This window comes from Eschrichtius robustus, chromosome 11, assembly GCF_028021215.1.
Source record: "Eschrichtius robustus isolate mEscRob2 chromosome 11, mEscRob2.pri, whole genome shotgun sequence".
In the NCBI taxonomy this organism is placed as follows: domain Eukaryota; kingdom Metazoa; phylum Chordata; class Mammalia; order Artiodactyla; family Eschrichtiidae; genus Eschrichtius; species Eschrichtius robustus.
The window spans coordinates 74,329,156-74,351,830 of record NC_090834.1 but is presented as its reverse complement, the minus strand read 5'-3'; the positions used below and the strand labels follow the sequence as shown (position 1 = coordinate 74,351,830).

General features: G+C 48.9%; 1 protein-coding gene across 6 annotated transcripts in view; it reads left to right on the top strand.

Annotated features, from left to right (window-relative positions):
- The window catches only part of PLEKHA7 (pleckstrin homology domain containing A7), a 208,872-nt gene that overhangs the window by 159,801 nt on the left and 26,396 nt on the right, over window positions 1-22,675 (top strand). For all 6 annotated transcript variants that reach the window (XM_068555733.1, XM_068555731.1, XM_068555729.1 and 3 more), the window contains 4 exons: window positions 800-1,270; window positions 9,697-10,219; window positions 10,984-11,070; window positions 13,682-13,735. In XM_068555733.1, coding sequence (XP_068411834.1) covers window positions 800-1,270; window positions 9,697-10,219; window positions 10,984-11,070; window positions 13,682-13,735 — 1,135 coding nt within the window. The remainder of the gene's footprint in view (window positions 1-799; window positions 1,271-9,696; window positions 10,220-10,983; window positions 11,071-13,681; window positions 13,736-22,675) is intronic.

The following is a 22,675-nucleotide window of genomic DNA, read 5'->3' as shown; positions in this document are numbered from 1 at the left end:
TGTCTCTCTTTCCCAGCAGTATGGTCTTGGGCAAATCATTTATCTTCTCTGTGCCTCAGTTTCCTTATCTCTGAAATCTGACTAATAATACTTCAGAGAATTGTTGTCAGGTCAGTGTTCTTGCGTTCCTGTTTGAGCAGTTCCCTGACAAGATAGATAAGTAGTCATATAAAGAGATTGCTGTGCCAATTCTCTACTCACCATCTTGGAAGAATGTTAATTATGCTGCTAATTGTACTTTGGGCTGTGCTGGATGCCAGTGGGAGAGACCCTGGGCTCAGGAGCCTTCTATCCAAGCTGACCTGCCCCAGACAGACAGGTGGACAAACAGCAAAAGGGAAAGGCATGAGAATATCACATGTACCATTTATTTGTTCATTGGTATTTATAGAGCTCCTATTCTGTACCGTTATTTCATGGAAATTCTGGGCATACGATGAATGGCCAGCTGGGCCTCTGGCCTGAAGGAACTCATAGTCTACTTGGGCGCTAGATGAGTAAACATGCAGTTATGGTCCAGTGTGATTAGTGTGATAGTGGGGTCAGCTGAGATCCTGATCTAGACTGGGGGTGTGTGTGTGTATGGTGGCTTCCTGGAGGAGGTGACATTTAAGCCAGATCCCAGAGGAGTAGAAGTTAGGCCAGCAGAGTAAGGGGATAGGGTATGAAAGGAGCTCCAGGCAGAGGGAAGAGCCCATGCAAAGGCCTGGAGGTAATTGGAGTGTAAAGTGTACCCTTTGGGGAGTCTTGGCCGGGGGCTCCAGTCTGGATTGGGCTGAACGAGCTGCTGTCATTGCAGGGACATGGAGAAGGTGGAGCGGCAGGCGGTCCCCCAGGCCAACCACACAGAGTCCTGTCGAGAATGTGGCCGCATGGGACCCGGACATGCAAGGGATTGTTCTCATCGCAACCACGAGGATTCCTTTGGATTCGAGAGGCGGGAGCAGGAGGAAGACCGGTCCCGGTCCCAGAGGGACCCACTGGAGGGCAAGCGGGACAGGAGCAAGGCCAGGTCCCCCTACTCGCCAGCCGAAGAGGATTCCTTGTTCGTGGATTTACCCAGTGGCCCGAGAGGCCAGCAGGCTCAGCCCCAAAGGGCAGAGAGGAACGGTGTGCTGCCTGTCACATCTGGCCCAGGAGAGCAGAACGGGACTGGCGGGTACCAGCGGGCCTTTCCTTCCAGGACCAACCCTGAGAAGCACAGCCAGAGGAAGAGCAGCCTGGCGCACGTGGAGCAGTGGGCAAAGGCCCAGAAGGCGGACGGCAGGAGGTCAGTAATGGACTCAGGATCGCTGCCGCTAATGAGCATAAAAATGTCATAAGAGTAGCTATCACTTACCCAGCACATGCTGGTACATGCCGGCCTTAAACTCTCTACCTCCGTTATCTCCATAAATCCCTGCAACAGCCTTGCAAGGAGGGGTGATAGCCTCAATTTATAAACAAAGAAATTGGGGCTTGGAGAAGTGAGGGAACCTGCCCAGGGCACACAGATAAGTGGCAAAGGCAGAGTTTAGACTCAGTCCATGAGCCTCCCAAGTGCACAAGAGATTATATCGGGGGTAGGGGGTTTCCCATTCCCCAGGGAGCGTGCCCGAGACTGTCGGCATGTAGACAGTAACTGATCTTCTCCTCTTACTTAGCTACTTCTCTGCATCCGGGAAATATTTGTAGCAGCTAGAGTAAATACAGATCCATTTTTAATTCCAGGCACGTAGAGAAGTGCTCAGGCACTGTTGACATTAAGCTTTATTATACCCATTCCTTCAAGAAATGGTTTTAATTATTTAGAGGGAATGCATCTCTTGCTACTTGCAAAGCACTATCTGTATTTTATTATAATTTTAGATTAATTAGGACACATTTATGAATGGGAAGAATTCAGGGTCCTTAGAAGCCACTGTGTGTTGTCTTCACTTTGAAGACAGCAAATCCCCCTCGCCATCCTCAGGCTTCTAAAACAAACCTCAGACTGGGGACGAGATAGCAAAGTCGTGGTGCATTCAGAAAGCCCTCCAAGGGCTGGAGGGGCCACAGTGGATGTGTCAGAGCTCAGGCCAAGTCTGCCACAGGCCTGATACACATGCTTTAAAGTGCCGCTCTCCATTCTCCCTGCTGTGAGGCCCACACTTTCCACTGTGGGGTCTGGAGGCGGTGGTGCTCCAAGGGGAATAGGCTAGGCCTCTTTTTAGGTGGGTGGGGCTCTTGTGAATATGTGGGTGTTGTATGCATGTGTGGGTTGTGTAACTTCTTTAATCTGGTCCAGGTGGGCTATTGTGAGGTTAGATGGTGGAGAACTCACTGGGAGTTAATGGAAACTCCCTGAGCAGTTGGTAGACATTGTTGTGGGTCAGACTAGCAGAAGGAAGGCCCTTTGTGTTGTAGCTAAGATACCTTCCCATTTCCTCCTGGGACAGACCAGGTGTCAGTTCTGTTTGATCAGATTTTGTGTTTTATTGAAAATAGCTACTGCCCAAGGACACAGAGGAGGGAAGCTGCTATCCTTGGTGCTGGGCTAGGTAGACCCTAGCTGGGCTAGGTTACCCTAGGAGGTAGTTCTAAGTGACCTTACTGCTGATGAGATTGGAAAGCTGGCAGGGGTTGTATCGTGCAGGTCCTCATAGTCCAAGGTAAGGAATTTGGATTTTATTTGAAAAAGCAATAGGGAGAGCCACTGGAAGGGTTTAAACAGGTAAATGATGTGATCTGATTCACAAAGAAGATAAGAGCCTAGGGAAGAGGCTGTTGCAGTAGTCCAGCATGGTGCCAGTGGAAATAGAAAGAAATAGATTTGAGGTACATTTTGGAGGTTGAAACAGAAAAGCTTGTCAACGGATTGGATGTGCAGGATGAGAGAAAGGGAAGAGGAACAAGGATGATCTCTTAAATTTTGACTTAACAACCAGGTGGTTGCTGAGATGGGGAAGGCTCAGGAACAAGTTTTGGGGGCAAATCGGGATTTCTATTTTGGGGACTTTTAAGTTTGAGAAACCTATTAACTATCCAGTGAGGGAGGTGTTAGGTTAGGCACTTGGATATGGATTGTGGTGTGGAGGTTTGACATTTGGTTGGACATGCTGATTGGGAGCAATCAGTGCACAAGTGGTATCCCAACTTGGATGTTAGCAACAGAAGGGGGATCCAGTAGAGGAGACAGTGTGTCAGAGAGAAGCTACTCGTGATCAGTTAGCTGTTTCCTTTTGTATGTATTGATAACAACTCTTAGGAACTGAAGTCAGTATGGGGCTGACTAGGGCAGGTAAAAGCAGGAGAAACCAGAAATAGAAGCAGATAGGAAGGGCATGGGTTTGGCCCTGATAAGCCTGTATTTCCTACTGAAGAGTCTGGATTTAATCTTGAAGGCCCATGAAAGCCATTGATGGACTTAAAACAGGAGCATGGCATGATAGTTTCTAATATTTAGGAGGGTGGTTTGAAGGGTGTTGGCAGGCAAGAGGCCTCAGGAGATTTTTCAGACTAGATATTCCTTACCTCATCTCAGTTCTCACATAGCAGGTCCATGAATATGGTGAAGAAATTTCCCAGGCTATTCTGATGTACCCCGCCCAAAATGAGAATGGCAGTTTTAATTACCCCTTGTTTAAAAAACTTTTTTTTATTAAAGTAATACCTGTATATAGTTTTAAGAATTTAAGTAGTATGACCCCATCCATCCCTATTCCAGATTCCACCACCTTTGAGGCAACCGCTTTCAATTCTTTTAGTAGTTTTATGTATTTATCTCTATATTTCCAAATAAGATACTTATACTGCTGTTTCTTGAGTTTTCAGTTTTAGTTAGCTCTCGACATTCTACTCTAGATGATAAAGATTTAAGTCTCTTATTCCCCCCCTCTACCTTTCCTTTCCAAAGACACACTTACCCTTATCCCAGCTTCATAATATAGTTATAGCATAATTTTTGTTTAGATCACTAGTCAGTTTTTACATTATTATATAATGTGAAGTATAAATATTCACAGCTGGGCCATGTAGTATACAATAATTAAATTTCATTTGTGGTACAATTTTTTATTTTCTGGTATTGGTAATTTTCATGCTTATAGCTTGCTTAGTTTTCTCGGTACCCATTACTAATTCATCACCAAATTCATAGCTAGATGTGTAAATCTCTCTTTGCTCAGTACCCTCAAATAATCAGTAATCTACTTACAAGGTAAAAAATCCAAATAAGACCAATGGGTAAATACTGAAAAATAAGTGTCCTCCTATTTTATTTCAGAAACCTAGATCTACTCCCCAAAGACCAACCACTATATTAAAAACAAAACAAAACAAAAATCCATGTTCTTCATCTTGCTTTGTTCCACTTAATATATCAACAAATATATCAATAGATATTTTAATATATCTTGGCTATCTATATCAGCACATATAGACATATTATTAATTTGAAATGGTGCAGAGTATTGCATTGTATGCATCTACAGTGATCTTTATACCATTTCCCTATTGATGGATAATTAGGTTGGTTATAAACATTTGCTATTACAAACTATGCTGCAGTGAATATCCGTGCCCAGTTGTCTTTGCAGACAAGTGCAGGTATACTTGAAGTGGAATAACTAGGTCGGAGGATATATGTAATTTTAATTTTGATTGATATTACACAATTGACCTTCAACAATGCTGTTTGAGTTTATACCCCACCAAAAGTGTCCCTGTTTCCCCACCCCACATCATCTCTGAAAACTACTATTTTAGGTTAACTACTTGCTCTGGTGACCATATAGAAGATGGTTAAATGGAGAAGAGTCTGGAAAGAACATGACCAAGTATGAGGTGGTCATATTTTGGGTAGGAGGCGAGGAAGACCTAAACAAAAGCGGTAAAGATGGTGAGGATTGTGAGGAGGGGATGGATAGGATACATAGACGTTGAGATTGGGTAGGTATAGGGCTTGGGAAGCTGATTCATCCAGGGCTGGAAGGTGAGGAGGGCCATAGATGGAGTTGAGGTTAACATTCAAGTTTGACTTGGTTAATAGGTAGGTGTGGCGCTGTGCACAAGATGTGAGCATGGGAGAAAGAAATGAGCTTGAAGAGGAATGTGGTACCTGTGGAGTGGCCAGGTGGAGATAAGCAGTAGGTTATAGGGAATGTGGGTTCAGCTTAGGGAGAGATTTGGAAGTCATTGCCCTAGAGGTGGTAACTGATGCCCTGGCAGTAGTCAAGATCACCGAGGGTTGAATGCTTAGAGCAGTGGTTCTTAATCGTGGCCGCACAATTTGGTCATTTGAGGCCCTGCTCAAGAGATTTTGCCTTATTTGGTCTGGGGCAAGGTGAGGGCATCAGTCTGTTTTAAAAACTCTCCAGGTGATACCAGTATATGAGAGAGGTTTGACATTTACTGAGGCCTGGGTCCCATGCTGGACAATCTGATTCTGATGATCCGAATTTCAGCCTGGACATCAGGAGTTTTCGAAAACCCCCCTACCCCTGGTGATTCTAACATGTAATCAGGGTTGAGAATAACTAGCTTAGAACAATAGCAGAGGGCCAAAGGCAGAACCCTGAGGGTCTCCAGTCCAAGGGGGTGGGCAAAAGCAGAGTCTGCATAAAGAAGTCTAGCAGAAGATGGAGGAGGAAAACAGGAGTGTGGTGAGGGAAGGTTCATCTGGGAGGAGTCCAGTTGGCAGCATGAGACTGCTCCCTGGATGCGGTGCCTTCTGAGGAGGCTGGGCACCACGGAAGGAGAATCTGGAATGTCAGGGTGTCTCTGCTGGTCTCATGCTCAGTAGCAGAGGCCTTTGGTTCCACTGAACTTCTTGATGGGCTTAGATGAGTAGACCTTCTTAATAGAGCTAGAATTTTGAAGTTAAGTCAGGAGGCAGAGTAATGCGAGGGGAAGGCCAAAGGGAACCAGAAGGAAGGCATGGCCATTGAGAAACGCTTTATGGCAGGGGTGCAGAAAGGACTTTGCAAAGCCGTACCGCTGGTATAAGTTGTAAGTTATGTAAGTTATAAGTTGTGGTTGTGAAATGTCTCTACATAGCTCTGGCAGCCCACAGACCTACGTTATTCTGCTACACATAATGGGGGCTGGGGGCACATGGGGGAGCTAAAGGATGAGAAGTCAACTGCAAGGAGATAAGAGGTGGTTGGGGAAGGCGTCGGACTGTCCCTAGGATGTGAGGGGGGAGTTCGAGCCCTTCTTATCTAAGGGGCAGGGAGACATTAGGTCTGTAAATGAAAACAGTGTGTTGGCCTTGGAGGTCATTGAGCACTCAGTAAGAGGAATCTCAGTCTAGTGATAGAAGTAGTTCTCAGGGGGCTGAAAAGTAAACGTGAGGGATTGAAGACGACCCTTTGAGAAGAAAGTCGTCAGCCTCTGTGTAAGCAGGGTGCTCAATGTCTGATCGTTCACTTGTATCTGGGAAGGACTGCATATTGCATATCAGAGTTATCTTTTTTTTTTTTTCCTTAAAGATGTGTTTGTAATCTCTTACAGTCAAGTAATAAGTAGTTCTGGCTGCTTAATAAAGGAACCTCCTCCTGTTGATAATACAGGAGAGGGATATCCCTGCTCTGTGTATGATTGAGACTGTGCTAATCTCGTTAGATGGAGCACGTTAGACATTGGAAGGAGGGTTATTTGAACTGTAATATGATCTCATATTCTCGGCTCTAGACCACACAGGGAATTATTTCTAATTGCTCTTTCAGTACTTGGAGATGTATATTATATTTCACTTTATTAAACTCCTTTAGAATGATGGTTTGCAAGGACAGACTGATACACCCTTAGAATCTTACCACATTCTATGAGGTTGTTTTGAAATTCTAGCCTTCCATTTTTTCCCTGGTGTTTAAAGTAATGCATACTTGTAAAATAAAATGGCAGGGGTGGGTGTAGAGTCAGGGATGTAAACATTACCACGAGGAACAGAATAAAACGTGGAAGTCCTACACAACCGATGTGGAAGCTCAGGTGAGGACTGCCTGCTGCATAAGTAATTGGTTATAAAACTTGATTTCATGTTTCGATATGACCATTTTATAGGGGCTATATCAGAATATATAGGTGCCTTTTGGAAAGGGAGCCCCCCATGGCACAGAGCGGGATTTGAGGGCAGGAGACCTCGAGCCTTCTTTTAGATAAAGCTGGGGTTGGGGGCCAGCAAATGGATCTGCTCTTAGGACAGAGCGGCTCTGTGCGCTCCTGCCTGCTCCAGGGTGACCTTTACCTCATCTTACAACCCTACCTCCTGTGTCCCTCCCTCCACTATCCGTTAGTTACTGTGGTTTGGCCTCTGGCACCAGGACTCACCATTGGCACTGGGGTCTTTGGGGTCACCCCCAAATGGCCAGCTCTGGGAGGATAGCAAGCAGTGCATACGCAGAGGGCACAGGCTAGAGGATAAGCTGAGGGCTTTGGGGCACTGCCCTGGCGGCGGTGGGCTCTGACCATTTGAACACCACAGGCAGGCATGGGGAGTGGGCTGCAGAGCCAGACTGAAGGGGTGTATGGAGCGAGTGTGGCTGGAACGTGCTTTGCATCGTTTGCATTTTGCTTCAGGCAGAGTGAGCAATGGTCAGAACAGTCATGAACTCCCCGGGGGAAGCCCCCAGCCTGGTTTCTGCCATTGCCACCACTGCTGTTTGAGGGTTCAGGCACTGCCCCTTCCTCAGAGACACATTCCCCTCTGACTCTGGGAAATCCATAGCAAACCCTGCCACCTGGTGGCAAGGAGACAACCTGGGCAAGCTGAAGAGATCTTAAAATTACCTCCCGTAACTGCAAAGATAACGATAAAAAGGGAAAAGAAAGCCACCATTTTTTGAATGACAGCTGCTTTTAATCCTCACAACAATCTATTAAATGGTTCTTAGTAGCCCCATTTTACAGTAAGGAGAGTGATCAATGAGTTTAAAAACAATTAGAACATCACTTCTCAAACATCAACCACCTGGAGGGCTTGTTAAACCACCGGTGGCTGGGCCCCACCCGCAGGGTTCCTGATTTCAGGTGGGGCCTGATAACCTGCATTTCTGACAAGCTCCCAGGTGGTGCTGATGCTGCTGGACTACACTTCGAGCTTAGAACAAGGTCTGGTGAGCGCTGCTGTATAAAGATTTGTTAGGTAAAATTGATAGGTAAAGGCAGAGTCAGGATTCCAGCCCAGGCCTGACTCCAGAACCTGTCTGTTTTACATCCTGCTGCCTCTCAGGTTAGACTCTTAAAGCTTAATAAAACTGTAGTTGGCCCTTGCTGAATTTTTCTTTCAGAAAATAAGATGGCTGGTCGGTAGTAGTTTTCACCATCCTATCCAGCTTTTGTGTGCCGGAGTATTTGTTGAAGGGCTGGTTATGTGTCAGCACTTTCCCAGACCGCGGACAACACCGCAGAATGTAAGACACAGTTGCTGCCCCGCAAGGATTTACAGCTTGGCTGGGGAAGAGACAGCTTACGAGTAGGAAAAGGTTACATCAATACAGGACCTTGGAAAAGTTACAGACTATACAGTAACTAGGTCAGAGCAGGGCAGGAACCCTGAGGGCCGTGGCATTGCAGAAGGCCTCTGTGGAAGAGGCATGGGACAGTGTCCTGGAGAATGACTGAGATTTGGTGATAGGGCAAAGTGAGCCCATATAGGTAGGGGAAGGAGGAACAGTATTATGAGAATAAGGAGAGAGAAGTGGGAAGGGAGCACCCACTGGTGAAGGTACCGCCTGTGTATCAGGCAAGGAGCCTGTGTTCTCTTCCTGTCTCATTTATTCTTCAGGACAGCCTTAGGAGGCAGGTAGTTCTGTCCTCATGTTATAGGTAAGGAAGATGAGGCTCAGAGCAGTCAGGTAAGCTGCCTAAGGTCACACAGCCAGTGGATTCAACCCTAGGTCAGACTTCCTCTGCTTCTTCTACTGCAGAAAGTTGTCCAAGTGTGTAGGAGGCCAGGCAAGATTAGGGTGAGGCCCTTACACTCAGGCTCCAGCAAGTGCAGGGGTGCACCTGAGAGGGGGGTGCCCCCTTGACGGCCAACTTGCCCCAATTTGATCCTGGCCCGGGTAGGAGGAGCAGTGAGAAAACAGCAGGAAGGGAAGGTGGGTTGAGGTCAGGTGCTAGAGAGCTGTGAGTATCAGGAGAAGGGGTTTAGATTTTATTTCGTAAGCATTAGGGAGCCATTGATGGTTTTGGAGCACAGGAGTGATTAGATCCAAGCAGCTGATTCTGTACAGCATGGAAACTAGTTAGGAAGGTCTCAGAGTTGTCGGGGTGGAGGTAGTTAATCGGGATCTGGATTAAAGACCCTTTATTAGGGAAAGAAAGGAACTGATGCCAGCCACTTCCTTTAAGAACCTCCAGGACTTGGTGCTGGGGAACATCTTGGTGACCGGGAGAATCGTGAGGCATCGCCTAGAGATGTGCACACCTGATGGAAAAGCTGACTGATGGCAAGAGAGAGCGAGGCAGGTTTAATCATGCTGCACTTGAAGTGGGGCAGCCAAGTCGGCCTGGTAGGGGGGTTGACACTCCAAGGTTGATGGATAAAGTGGTTTAGGACTCCTCTGCAAAGGGAAGAAGCGACTGAAGTCCTGGGTGTCTGCGTTGATTGTTCTTTGGGGTTCGTACAGGGCTCCCTCACGTGCCTGGCTTTGTGGCTTTGCCTAGCTGTGTTTCCAGAAGCCCAGCAGACCCCTTGCTGGTCCTCTTACCTGTCCTCTCCTTTCTCCTCAGCCTGCCCCTGGACCAGACCCTTCCTCGCCAGGGTCCCAGCCAATCCCTGTCCTTCCCAGAAAACTACCAGACTCTTCCCAAGAGCAGCCGACACCCGTCAGGGGGCTCTTCACCCCCTCCCCGCAACCTGCCGAGTGACTACAAGTACGCGCAGGACCGAGCCAGCCACCTGAAGATGTCGAGTGAGGAGCGCCGGGCACACCGGGACGGCACCGTGTGGCAGCTCTACGAGTGGCAGCAGCGCCAGCAGTTCCGGCACGGTAGCCCCACGGCGCCCATCTGTGCGGGCTCCCCAGAGTTCACCGACCAGGGCCGGAGCAGGAGCATGTTAGAGGTGCCCCGCTCCATCTCTGTGCCTCCATCTCCCTCGGACATCCCTCCCCCGGGGCCCCTGAGGGCCTTCCCACCCCGGCGGCCACACACGCCAGCAGAGAGGGTCACTGTGAAGCCACCGGACCAGAGAAGGAGTGTGGACATCTCGCTGGGCGGTTCTCCCAGGAAGGCATGGGGCCATACCACCAAGGTGAGACTCTGGAGGCCCTGCCAGGCTGCTGGGGCCCAGCATTAGGGCATTAGGAGCCTCACACAGTTTGAACACAAACTTGAGCAATGTAGGATAATGATAGGTAACACTTACGTAGTACTGTACTTTAGCGCTGGGTATAGCGCTAAAGGCTTTAATTCTTACAACACCCCTATGAGGTAGGTGCTATTATTTCAGGTTTCCCCCGCTATCTGAAGGTAGAGTGTTCCTATGAAACCTTTAGTAAGCCAAAGTGGCATAAAGCAAAGAAGCAATTACGTTTTCTGTGAAAGTGAAAATCCCCTTTGGATTTTGGTTATCAAAAACAGGTGCTAAAGGTAGGTCTTTTGTAAAATCAAAGTGGCATAAAGCGAACTTTTGTAAAGCAGGGGATACCCGTGTGCCCATTTCACACGTGAGAACTCTTAGGCATTAGGGGATGAAGTTACTTGCACAGGGTCACACAACTAGAAGTCTGCTTCCTTGCAGCTTGGAAGGCAGGGAAAGATGTTTGTGTTTAACTAGTTCAATTATTTATAATAACCTGACTTAAGTTTTAACTCCGGAGGGGCTCTCACAGTTTGTCATTGTCATAACCTGGTGAGAAAGATGTGTATCCCAATGTGGCAGATGAAGAGAGTCTGAGGCTGAGAGACGTGCCATGCCATGTGCTTGGCTGCCCTGGTAGTGAGTGGCAGAGGCTCTGGCCCCCACCCCCCTCCACGCCCGGCTCTCGGTGTGACTTCCTGTCTCCCCTCCTGCAGAACTCCTCTCATGTGGACCGACGCTCCATGCCCTCCATGGGTTACATGACCCACACTGTCAGTGCTCCCAGTTTACATGGAAAATCGGTAAGCAGCACCTCCTCTCCCCCTCCAGGTGACTGATCTTCTCCAGCTTGCAAAGGGCTAATCTCATCAGGGTTCTCCCCTGAGCCAGTCAGATGCAATCCCCATTTTAGAGATGAGGAAACTGAGGCTCAGAGAAGTCGAATGAGTTGCTCAGGCCCATCCCGCTGGCATTGGGACCTCCCGAGGTCAGCGGAAGAGCCTGGGGGGGAAGGGGAGGAGAATGTGGTGTTTATTCTCTTTTGGGCAGCATTTTGTCTGCGGCATTTTCCAGCCACCTGCCTTTTTCTTTGCTTAGCTCCTCTCCTTTCTTCCTGGTCTTTGCTTTGATTAGTTGACTGTCTTCAAAACTCAAGTCTGGGTGAGGTTGCACTGCTGGTGGCTGTTTCCTGATAAAAACTACTTCCTGCAGCCCCTTTTCTGCCGGTGCCTTTACTTGTCCTAATGACAGAATTAATGCAATAATTACTTAATGGTGTCACATCAATGCTGTGCCGGCACCGGGGTGAAGAGTAATTATAGCGTCGTGCTCCTGCGGTGGCTAATTTCCTCATGATGTGTCTACACACCTGCAGCTGGAGGAGCTCTCACTGCTTCTCACCCGGTTACGGCGGCACCAGGCCAAGTTGGCCAGGGTGCGAAATTTCGCCATCGGCCAGTTACTGCAGCACGAGCTGACCTTTCCCACCTGCCAGGTCAGCGCTGGTGGGCTCTCTCAGGGCTGGGGGCCACCCCGGGGACAGGGGAGTGACATGCTGGCCCGTGCTCCCTCGTGTCCGTGCTCTAGTCTGTCCTGCTGTCTGGCTCTCTCCCTTGCTCCTGCCTGTTTGCTTCTGGATGCTACTGCCAGACACCGTGCAGCCGTCATGGGGCCCACGCCCCTGTTGCTGGGGAGGAGGCTGCATGTGGTGTGAGGGACCGGAACTGTGGCTTCTCTGCCTGTGAGTAATGACTGCCAGGCTGGTGTGTGGTCATGTCCAAGGGCTGTGCTAGCTGTCATCCTTGTTGCCACCTTGGGTACTCCCTGGGATGCTGAGAGGTGTGTGTCAGCCTGGAGGGAGAAGGCATGGTGCCCTCTCATCTGGACAGTGCCCTGCTGACTGTCAGAGCATCTTCACACCCCTTATCCCAGTGAACTTCACAGTAGCCTGGGAGAGGTTAGGTAGGACAGGTGGGAAAGTGACTTGCCCAGGATCCCTCAGCTAGTGGCATGCAGGCTGGAGCCAGATCCCAGGTCCTGTCTGGCACAGTGTTCTAAACTGTTTCCAAGACATGAGGGGTTGCAGGCAAGCTCCTCGAGGAGTAGACAGACAGTCGTTCTCCTGGGCATCCCGAGCGTCTTAAAGAAGATGCTGGTCCGCACGAGCCTGGTCCGCCGAGCTGCACAGAAGTAGGCAGAGGACAGATGAGGAGGTTGAGGGAATTGTCACCTTCCTCACCTGTCCTATTTTAGTGGGACCTGAGAGTTACAGGAAATGTATTTGGAAAAATGAATATAAGGGAGCACGTGCAAAAATCCTAATTTGTGAATTTGGGTGATTTTTAATAACATTGCTCTGTCCCTCTTGCTGCGGGACTGGGCTGATTGAGGAAGTAGGGATGGGTAAGGAGACAGTTTAGGGACAGAAATAAGATCTTGCAAACCACTGGTGTCCCTGGCAGTGGTCCTTCAGGCCTTCTCATGCTTAAAAGCACTGCCTGAACGTTTTGCATTATTTCTTTTTGTTTGTTTTACATCAGAGCTCTAAACTCAGATCACCTTCCTAGCCCTGGCTTGCTTTGGCTTGCTGAGAGGCCTCTTAGTTGGCTGAGAAAGTGCCTGGACTGTTTTTCTTAAGCTTTCGTAGCCCCTCTCCCTCACAGTTAGCTTCTGTGATCCATTACATAGGAAGCACAAGTTCTAGGAAATCAAAGAGTCTTTTCCTTATTCTCACTGTTCCTGGTAATTATACTGAAGAACTCAACAGACTGTCAGAGATGACACAAGCAGTCAGGTCTGTCTGGACCTTCCTTATCTAGCTCCTGACCCAGCCACCTTGGCTCCATGCTCAGCAAACGGAGCCAAAACTTCCAGGAAACTTTCTGCAGCTACTGGTGCTTATCGTTCCAGAACCCAAGGTCAAAAGGGAACCTCCCTGGGTCACCTAGGTCATCTCCATGCCTCTTCCAGGCATCCATCCACACCAATCAGGGGGTCATTTTCCTTCATGCATGTGAAGTGGCCCAGTGCAAAGGTTTGGAGCGTAGCATGTCCTCTTCCAGGTAGACCTCTCTAGTTCTGTCTCAGGAGCTCGCCTCTGCCTCAGCTGCTCTGCTGTCCTGGTCCTCTGGTGGGATGTGTGCTGTCTCCCTCCTCCTCATCAAACTGTCCCCAGCCAATGGGGGGAACAAGCTGGCTTTCCCCACATGGTAGACCTGTGAGATCCACCATGCTGAGAGAGCTCTGAGCTGCACCGAGACATTTGTGCTTCCTCTGTGGCCTGGATGTGCTGGTCTGCTGTGGTCTCTTGTCCCTGAAGCTGCACAGGTGTAAATGAGTCACACGTGAAGCCCTGAGTTGTGGACACCTTCGGTGTTCATAACTGGCTTTTTTCTCTCTCTGCTTCATTTGAAGGCTGACGATACCTACCTCCAGCTGAAGAAAGACCTGGAGTACCTGGACCTAAAGGTGAGTGGCCTCAGGGGTCTTGCTTTCCTGGGACACTTCCCTTTCGGAGAGTGTCAGCCTCATTGGAGACCAGCCCCAAAGCCAAAGGCCTTGCAGGTCTTACAAATCTGGGTTTCAAATGAAGATGTCTCCTGTCTGAATCAGAAGGGGGATTTTTTGTTTTGGGGTTTTTGATTTTTTTCTTTGGTTGCTGTGGCTTTTGGAAATTTCTTTTTTAAATTGAATATAATTGACATGTAACATTGTATTAGTTCCAGGTGTACAACATAATGATATTTGTATATATTGGGAAATGATCACAAATCTAATTAACATCTATCACCATTCTTGGTTACGAATTTTTTTTTCCTTATGATGAGAACTTTTAAGATCTACTCTCTTAGCAGCATTCAAATATGCAATACAGTATTGTTAACTATAGTCACTATACTGTACATTACATCCTCATGATTTATTTATTTTATAACTGGAAGTTTGTACCTTTTAGAAGAGTCTAATTTCTTGTAGCCTCAGACTCTGGGCTCCTCTCAGTTTCTTGTGAATTCTGCTGTAAGGTCTCTGGCTTCCAGAATGAGGGCACAAGATCTTGCTTTCTTCCTGTCCTTGGTTAGAACCACAGGGTTCCTCCAAATAATAACCAGTTGCTTCTTCAGAGCCTCCAGTGGGGCGGGGGTGGGTTTGGTTCACAGGGTGCCACTGATGTGTGTTTTCAGGCACAAGCAGTTTGGTGGATTGTCTGGTTTTGTAGTTGGTGGGTACCAGAGGGGTACTGGAGGGCTCTGAGGGGTACCGGAGTCTCCCCTCCGTGTTTAGGAGATGAACGTCGGGCCCCTCCCTGTAGGTGATGAAGGTCAGGCTCTAAATCAGCCTCCACAGCACAGACAGAGCTGGGAAAGCTGCTAGAGAAGCGAGAGGCATTCTGCCTGGAAGAGGGCTGCTATTGTTCTGTTCCCACAGCTCTCCAAAAGCTCCCACTGTGAAAAGCACTTCTTATGCCTGAGCCATGACTTAGACTGAAGGAATGTGACCTTTAATTAACTGCGGGTGTGAGAGGGCGGGCAGAGGGCCCTGCGGGAGGACACCCAGGTGACTGCGGCGGGGGCCCCCAGTGTACCTGGCTTGAGATATTTTTAACTTGGGGATTGTCGTCCAGCCTTGTAGAAGCAGGGGTATGAACATTAGGTCCTAAGGCAGCAGAGGAGGGGCCTCCCCACTCTGAGGCAAGATCAAGACCTTTGATTAGGAGTCCCTCAGTTAACTTAATGTATCTGGTAATGAGCACTTGTGCTATATCCAGCTCTGGAGAAGCTAGGGGGGATGGAAGAGAAAAATCGAGGCTCTCTGGCCTTGAGAAACTTCCAGATGTTCTGGGTTGGGGAAAGAAAGCGTCCTGAAATAACACAGACTTTTTTGCAATGAGCGTATAAAGATTTGTCTGGCCCAGTGCTCAGAGCTGAGATAGTGAGGATGACTGTGGCTACAGTGCTGGGAAGGCTTCTGGAGGAGGTGGCGTGTGTCCAGAGCCTTGAAGAGCCAAGGGTTTAGGTTGGGTGACGTTAAAGGGAAGGGAACTGTGGGAGCCATGGCTGGAAAAGTGGGGGCAGATTGTCCAGGTTCCGGAGTCTTTCTAGGCTTTAGGAAGGAAGGTGCAGTGAAGAAAAGTCAGACTTGGCTTTCAGACATGAGCAACATAAGGAGGGTTCTCTCAAAACCAGGACGTTTTCTAGCTTACGTGGTAGTCAGGTCACGTAGAGCATGAGTGAGTGAGTATGGTAGTCAGGCCTCAGTGCCCAGACGTGGTGGTGTGGGCCAGATGTGCAGCCCAGCCCTCCCTCCTGCACTCTGAACCTGGGTAGGTCTTTCCACCATGCCCACCTCCCCCATCTGACCTGGAGCAGCCCCTGGCCTCCACCTGCCCTGTGTACCACCACGCCCCTGTTCCCTGGCCTCACCATGCCCGGGGCCATGCAGGTGACACAGAAGTATTTGTAGAGCATCCACGATGTACCGAGGCCTGTGGGAGAGGCGTGGCTCACAGCAGCCCAGGTGTACCACAAAACACTCTTCAGAGCGCTTGGTGCACGGTGCGAGGGAACTTAATAAAGTGCCTGAGCCAGAGTAACAGGAAATACCTGTCTTCTGATTCCTGTTTGTGTGAGATAGCCAACCTCACAGTTGGTCCTGGAGAGAAGATCCAGCTCAGGCTGGTTTTATTTATAGATTATAGAACTTGAGCTCAATAAAAGGGATTTAGAGGGAGAGAGAAAAACTGAGGCATAGGATAGCAGAGTAGAGCCAGGAGTCTGTGTCCTCACTGCCAACAGAAGCGGAATAACAATAGAGGGTAAAATGTGTGTCAGTCACCATGTTTTACTTCTGTTAAATTATGTACCCGAGGCAGTAGCCCTATAAGGGAGGTGGTGTTATCTTTTTTTCACTGACTGAGGCTCAAAGAAGTAAATGACTCTCCCAAGGCCATGTTAGTAGTTACGGGGGAGTCAGTACTTGGGAGCAGCGCTGACTCTGAAGCTGGTGCTCTTAATCACCCTGCCTCCCAGCCGCTCTTACAATGCTGCTTCTACTACTGTGGACCCAAAGGGATTAAGTTTTTTATGGAGCTGAACTGGGGTCCTTCTGCCAGGAAATGTTTATGCTGTGATAGAGACAAGGTGCATCCTTGGGGTGTTTCACCAGCTAGGAGCCGTATGTGACCAACACATTAACTAGTGATTGGAAGTTGTCAGTGTTTATCTTGAAAAACAGCTGTGTTGATACCAGAATTTCCCTGGTCTTATAGCTGCTACTCCAGTTGCTAAGCTCCTCTTAGAGAACCAGTCCCCCAATAACAGCACCAGCAGGTGAGAGACACTTGGCTTACCAGCAACATGGGTGGGAAAAGATGCTGGGGTTTGTGTTGTGTGTGAGTCATCTTTCAGAAAAGCTGACATCACCTTGGCCTCCCTCCAAGAGACAGGCCTCCCTCCAAATCAGGGAGGCAGTGGGCCTGCTCTGCTCAGACCCAGCTGGGGTGTAGAGTTCCCAGATGGACGTTTCACTTCAGGATCCAGACGAGGGAAGGGCTGGAATCAAAGGAGAGGTGATGAGGGGCTGCAAGAACTGTGGCTGAGGAGTGTATTAGGCGGGATGCTTTTGTTGGCAGGTATCCGAAACCCAAATCAGCCTGCTGAGCCACAAGGGGAATATACTGGTTCACGTAGCCAGGGCTGTGTTCCAGGAACTCAGGCCACGCCACCAACAGTTCCGCTTTCCACATGGGAAGAAAGGTGGCCACTTGCACACTCAGGTTCGCTTCATCCCAGCCGAGCCTCCCTGTGGAGTGAAGGGTGGGGGATTCCCTAATGGAAAGCAGACTGGGCAGACACAAGAAACACAGCAGCAGGCAGCACAGCTACAGTGCGGATGGTTGAAGGAGGAAGGGGCAATGCAGGCAAGACATAGAGACAGTCTGTAAAGCTCTAAATGTTACCATGTGTCTTCCGGGGCTCTGAGGGGCGATTAAGACAAGTGGATCACAGCTACAAGTAGACAGGTTTTAGTTGAGTAGAAGAAAGACTTCTCTAAAAGGGCCACCACAGGTCATAGTGACCTCCCCATCACTGCGGTGCAGCTGAGGCCAGGTGAGCACTGAGTGGGATGAGTGACCGGATCAGGAAAACCCTCAGGCCCATTGACTCTTGAGATCCTGTGACGTGCTAGACAAGATGAGCTGCCACGAGCCCAGTGGGGGTCCCTGAGACGAGGGCCTCGGAAGACACAATTGAATGGGCCGTGTAGCCCAGGCTGGGCGTGGGGATGGCGCCGAGCACAGCCCCGCTGTGACCAGCTTCTTGTGAGAGGTCCCTCCTGGGTCCTTGTGGGGAGAGGTAAGCCTCTCTGGAGAAGGATGGTCTCCCTGCCCCCACCAGGTTGGCACAGGGTCCCCCGCGTCCCTGTCCCAAAGGCCACAGACTTAAGGATCCAGAGCCCATGTCCCCTCCGCCTCCATCAGCTGATGCTTGGGTTCCAGAACCCGTTGGTGGTGTTTGCCCACATGTTGTGGAGCTTGGTCTCCTGAAGTGAGCATTCCTGCTGGGGTGCCAAATGAGCAAATAAAAGCAGACTCCACTCTCTTAGAAGATGCTCTGTGTTAGTGTCCTCTTTGGAAATGTTTACTTTCCTGGCAGTTTACTTGGCAGTGCCAGGGTGGAAAGGATTTCACGCTGATTAAGCATCTGTTCTTGCCTGGCAATTTTGGGGCACCTGTTGTTCATTATCTCACTTAATCCTCTCAGCACCTTTGAGCAAATAAGAATTATTATCCCCACCTTACTAATCAGGAACCCGAGTATCAGAGAAGTAACTTCTGCAAAGTTATGCAGCTGAGATTCGAACCCTGTGACTAACTTCACACCTGCCTCCTTTCTTCCGTGTGCCATGTACCTCATCTGCCCTGAAGTTGCATTCGCTGAGTTGTATTTCTGGCATTAATGTTCTGCTCTTCAGAACCCTACACCGGAGCCAGGTCTGAAAAGGGGGTATGAAGGTTCACTGTTGTTTACGGCTTGAATTGTTTTTATGCATCTGGGAAGCACAGCTGGGAAAGTGAGGTGGGGGGGAGGGCAGCTGCAGCCACACAGGTGGTGCCTTTTAGGTGGAGCAGATTGAAGTCAGCCCCAAAGGGGCTCTTGTCCCTAGTGAGGGACGTCATCAGTGGCTCCAGGTGCCTGGCCTCTGGACTTTTCCTGACAGAGCCTGAGATCTGGGCTTCTCTGTTCAGAGTCTGTTTCCAGTTAGCTTCTGGAGCAGAGTTCTTAAGTCATGGTCTGGAATACCATCTATCTCAGAATGATCTGGGAGCTTGATAAAAAATTGCAGATCTGGAGGGTTCTGTTGAATTAGAACCTCTGGAAATGATGCCCAGAATTCTGTGTTTTTAAAATCAAGCTCTGGGGTGATTTTTGTGCACAGTAAGCGGAGGTCTTTTATTCTGAAGAGAGATTGTTAACGCTGGTCATGAACTAGAGCAATGAATATGGATGCTTGGGTCTTACCCCTTAGAGACTCTAATTTAATTGGTAATACGCAGGTATTACTCTTAAAGAAAGAAAGACACTCCCTAGGTGTTCTAATGTGTAGGTATGGCTGAGAAACATGGTTTAAAAGCAGTGGTCCTCAAAGTGTGATCCCAGATGAACAGTGTCAGCAGTTCCTGGGGCTTTGTTAGAAATGAGCAATCTTGGCTCCCACCCCAGAGCTGCTTAGTGAGAACCTTTGGAGGTGGGGCCCAGCAAGTCTGTATATTCCCAGCCCTCCAGATGATTCTGAAGCATGCTCAAGTGTGAGAACCATTTTTTAGTGGAGTGCTTCCCACTCCTGGCTGCACATCAGACTCACCCAGGAGGGCTTTTCAGAATCCCAGTGCCTAGGCCCCACCCCAGACCAATTACATCCAAGTTTTCTTGGAGTGGGACTCAGGCATCAGTCTTTTAAAGCTCCTGGGTGATCTCAGTGGTGGAGGCAGGGTTGAGATCCAGTGTCTTAGTGGGGGGGTACAGTTCCCTCTCAAAGGAGCTGGAAGCATTTGGCATCATGGGTAAGACATAATGGTTTAGGTGTGGAGGCGAGGGTCTGAGGGACCAAAGGTGGGTGGGGCTGAGACTAATGCATGGCTCCACTCTAAACTACAGATTCAGTATCTTACAGTATGTGATGGGGGGTAGGACAGAGGAAGAAGCAGTCCCCTCTTGCCTTCTGTGGCAGAACCAGGAAGGACATGGGCACTGAAATCAGCACTCTCACGTAAACTAGCCTGCACGAAGATCCTTCAGGCAGCGCTTATGATCCCCCATTTACGGATGAGGGAACTGAAGTCTGGAAAGGTCCACCGGCTGGGAGGCCGCATAACCAGACTGAGACACACTCATTTGAACTGCACAACACACATCCTCCTTAAGGTTTCCCCTTGCCAGTTCCCCAAATTCTGGCTCCTTCAAATGTCATTTGATGTCTTACTTGTTACGATTTGTTGTATTTGCCTTTTTGTTTGGAACAGATAAAAAATAATGAACCTTTGATCAACGTGCTTTACAAAGTGCTGAAGAAGTCAGCACGGGGCTGTCGGCCCAGGAGAAGCGTAAGATGATCTGATCTGTATCTCCAGGCGGGGCCATTCCATTGCTTCTGGCTCAGTGCCGACTCCATCACTTGCTTCACCAGGGGCTCTCCTGACCGCCCCCAGGCTTCCTGCGAGTCATTTCGGTTTATTTTCTGTCTATTGAAGCTCCCTCAGCGTTTTGGCTGGTGCACCAGGCTGAGCCTCTCATCCGTAGTGTTTTGTGACTCCATCATTTGTGCTGCCATTGGGGGCAGGGGGGTGGGGCTTGCCTAGCTTGCCACCAGCTTGTGTTGTGTCCCCATTCTCGCTCGTCTGCCTTCATGGTGGGGGCTGCCCTAGAGCCTGGGTTCCTTGGGAGGGAGCAGCAGTTCCTGGTCACCTTGGAGGAGCTGGGGTGTCCTGAGATTCCACCGTGGCCCTGGGATTAGGGTGGCTCTTCTTCAGGGCGGGGTGTTGATGTTTGAAAACATTCTGGAGCTGGACTAGAACAAAACGCCCACCTCCCCACCATCCACCCCTTTGAGGGATGCAGAGGTAGTGCCCGAAACGTGGCCAGCTTTTATAGCATTCCAAGGGAGGCTGCAGGTTGGAAAGCAGAAGCTGTATCCAGTCATCTTGGGCCCTGCATATAGGTGTCTTGGGATGTGCTGGAGGGGAGTAAGATGCCTGGGAGGCCTTTAATTGCTTTCCGATGTGGAGACTCTTTCAAATGGATGAGTGCCCACTAACTTTCACTTTTTCTGGTGACAGAGGTGCTAGGGACCCATAGTTGATGTTTTGAATGGATTTAAACATTGCTATCACAAAGTGCAATTTTCAAAGGAAAATTAGATGTAATATACTGTTTGTGGCTGTGTCTTAGAAGCCTCAGCTCTCTGGAACAAAGCTAAATTCAGAAGCTTAAAGGGCCTGTGAGTTGTGTAAACACTGTCACGAAGCCCCTGCTCTAAAGCCTGTGACCTTTACTCCACAGAAAGAGGTCTCAGGCCCTGAGCACAGCCAGCTCACCTCGTTTTGTCACATTCACAGACTCACTAAGCAAACGCTTCTCAAATATCCTCAATACGCCGGGCCCTGGGCTGGGCTTTGAGGATACAGAGAAAATACATCACAGTCCCCACAGTCCCTCCTAATTAGGTTATTTGTCAAGTGAGGGGAGACAGAACAGATCATCTACTAAGGCCCATAATAGTGGCAGACACAAGGGGTGGGAGGATGTCCCGTGATGGGTACCAAACCCAGATGGAGGGAGGGATACAGGGAAGAGCAGCAAGTGTGTCCCTTCTGCTGAGTTTCTAATCCTCATAGACTCAGTCATTTGAACTCCTAATTCATAGCACCTTAAAAGGGGACAAAGACGAAGTTACTTCTTAGGAAAGAGGGAGTGCTCATATCCTGAGAGAGAGAAGAAACATTATAAGTCAATCTGAAATGGAAATGAAAGCGCAGAAATTTGGGAGCATTTAGCTAGATAGGCAAATAGTCCTAAACATGATCTTCTAAGAAATTCTATATTACTGATTTTTGTAATGATTCTGATTCATCCCCCAAAAGGTTGAATTTATATTCAGTGTTCTGTGAAGGTAGTAAAGGACATACTTTTAGAAAGCTTTCCATCAAAAAGTTTAAAAGACAGCTTTCTGAAAGTGCCCTTTTTGTGCAGAAGTACCTCATTCCTTGCCTGATGGTGCTGGATAAATGAGGCATTGCTCAGTTAGACTCTCTGCCTTGCTATTTCAGTATCGAAAACATATCATTTGGAAAAAGCTTCAGTGACATAAAGGGAAGAGTTTGGTTAAGAGGAAAAGTCCCCAAAGCATTATCTCAATTTGAAAATGATTTCCTCCTAGGAAGCGAGGCAAGGGTCAGCCCCTTGGAGGGTAGACAAGCTCACGGCCCCTCGCTTTGGCAAAGGACCGTGACACAGAGTGAAGACTCCCCTACCTCTACCTGCTAGGTTCCCGAGCCCTGCCTGGGAAACTCAAAACCTGCCTGGTGTTGGTGGTTCACCAGGATTAATTCCCCTTCCTCGCTTCCCCCACTGCGCCCCCTACCCTTGCAGGAGCCAGCACTTTTTGTGGATTGTTGCTGTGGTCAGTGTGTTCTGTGACTGTGTGTATGGTTGTATGTACACATAATTTGCCAGTTTGAAGAGCAGAATTTGGCTGGAGTTCTACTTTTTCTAGGACTGACCTACATGTATTTCCCTTTCACCTACCTGTGAGGCAATAAGCAATTTGCCGAGTGCATTCCAGTGTGCCAGGCCTTCCGTTCGGGGCTGACTTTACCAAGATAAAGAAGACAGTGGCCCCTGTCCTCTACGGTGCCGCCAAAGGGAGCAGTGGAATGGGTGGGGGCAGGTCTGCAGCCCAGGCTCAGCCTTCAGCTCAAGGCGTGGAGAGGGCTTCTCCCTTGACCTTCACCTTGACCTTTAGATTTGGGCACATGGTTGGCTTGAGTTTTGAGGGGAATGTTTGCTAATATATCTCTGCTTCTGATTCACACTCACAAACTTAATGGAGTAGGGAGAAAGTGAGGGCCATTTCTCCGGCAGCTGTGTGTCCCTCCATACTGGGACCCTCTGCATAGTGACTCTGCTATGGCTAGCTCCATCCTCCATTTCTCTGGTCAGATCTGCAAAATGGAGTTCAGCAAGACGGCCTCCCCTACAAGGGGCACGTTTGACCTGGCCATCCCTGACCATGGTTTGGCCATGGGGGTGCATCTGTGAAAAAGGTTCCCCTGCCCCTGCACAGTTTTTGACAAAGAAGGAGATTTGGAGGAAATGAAAACATGGACTAAAAGAGTTAGTGTTTAACTTCGTA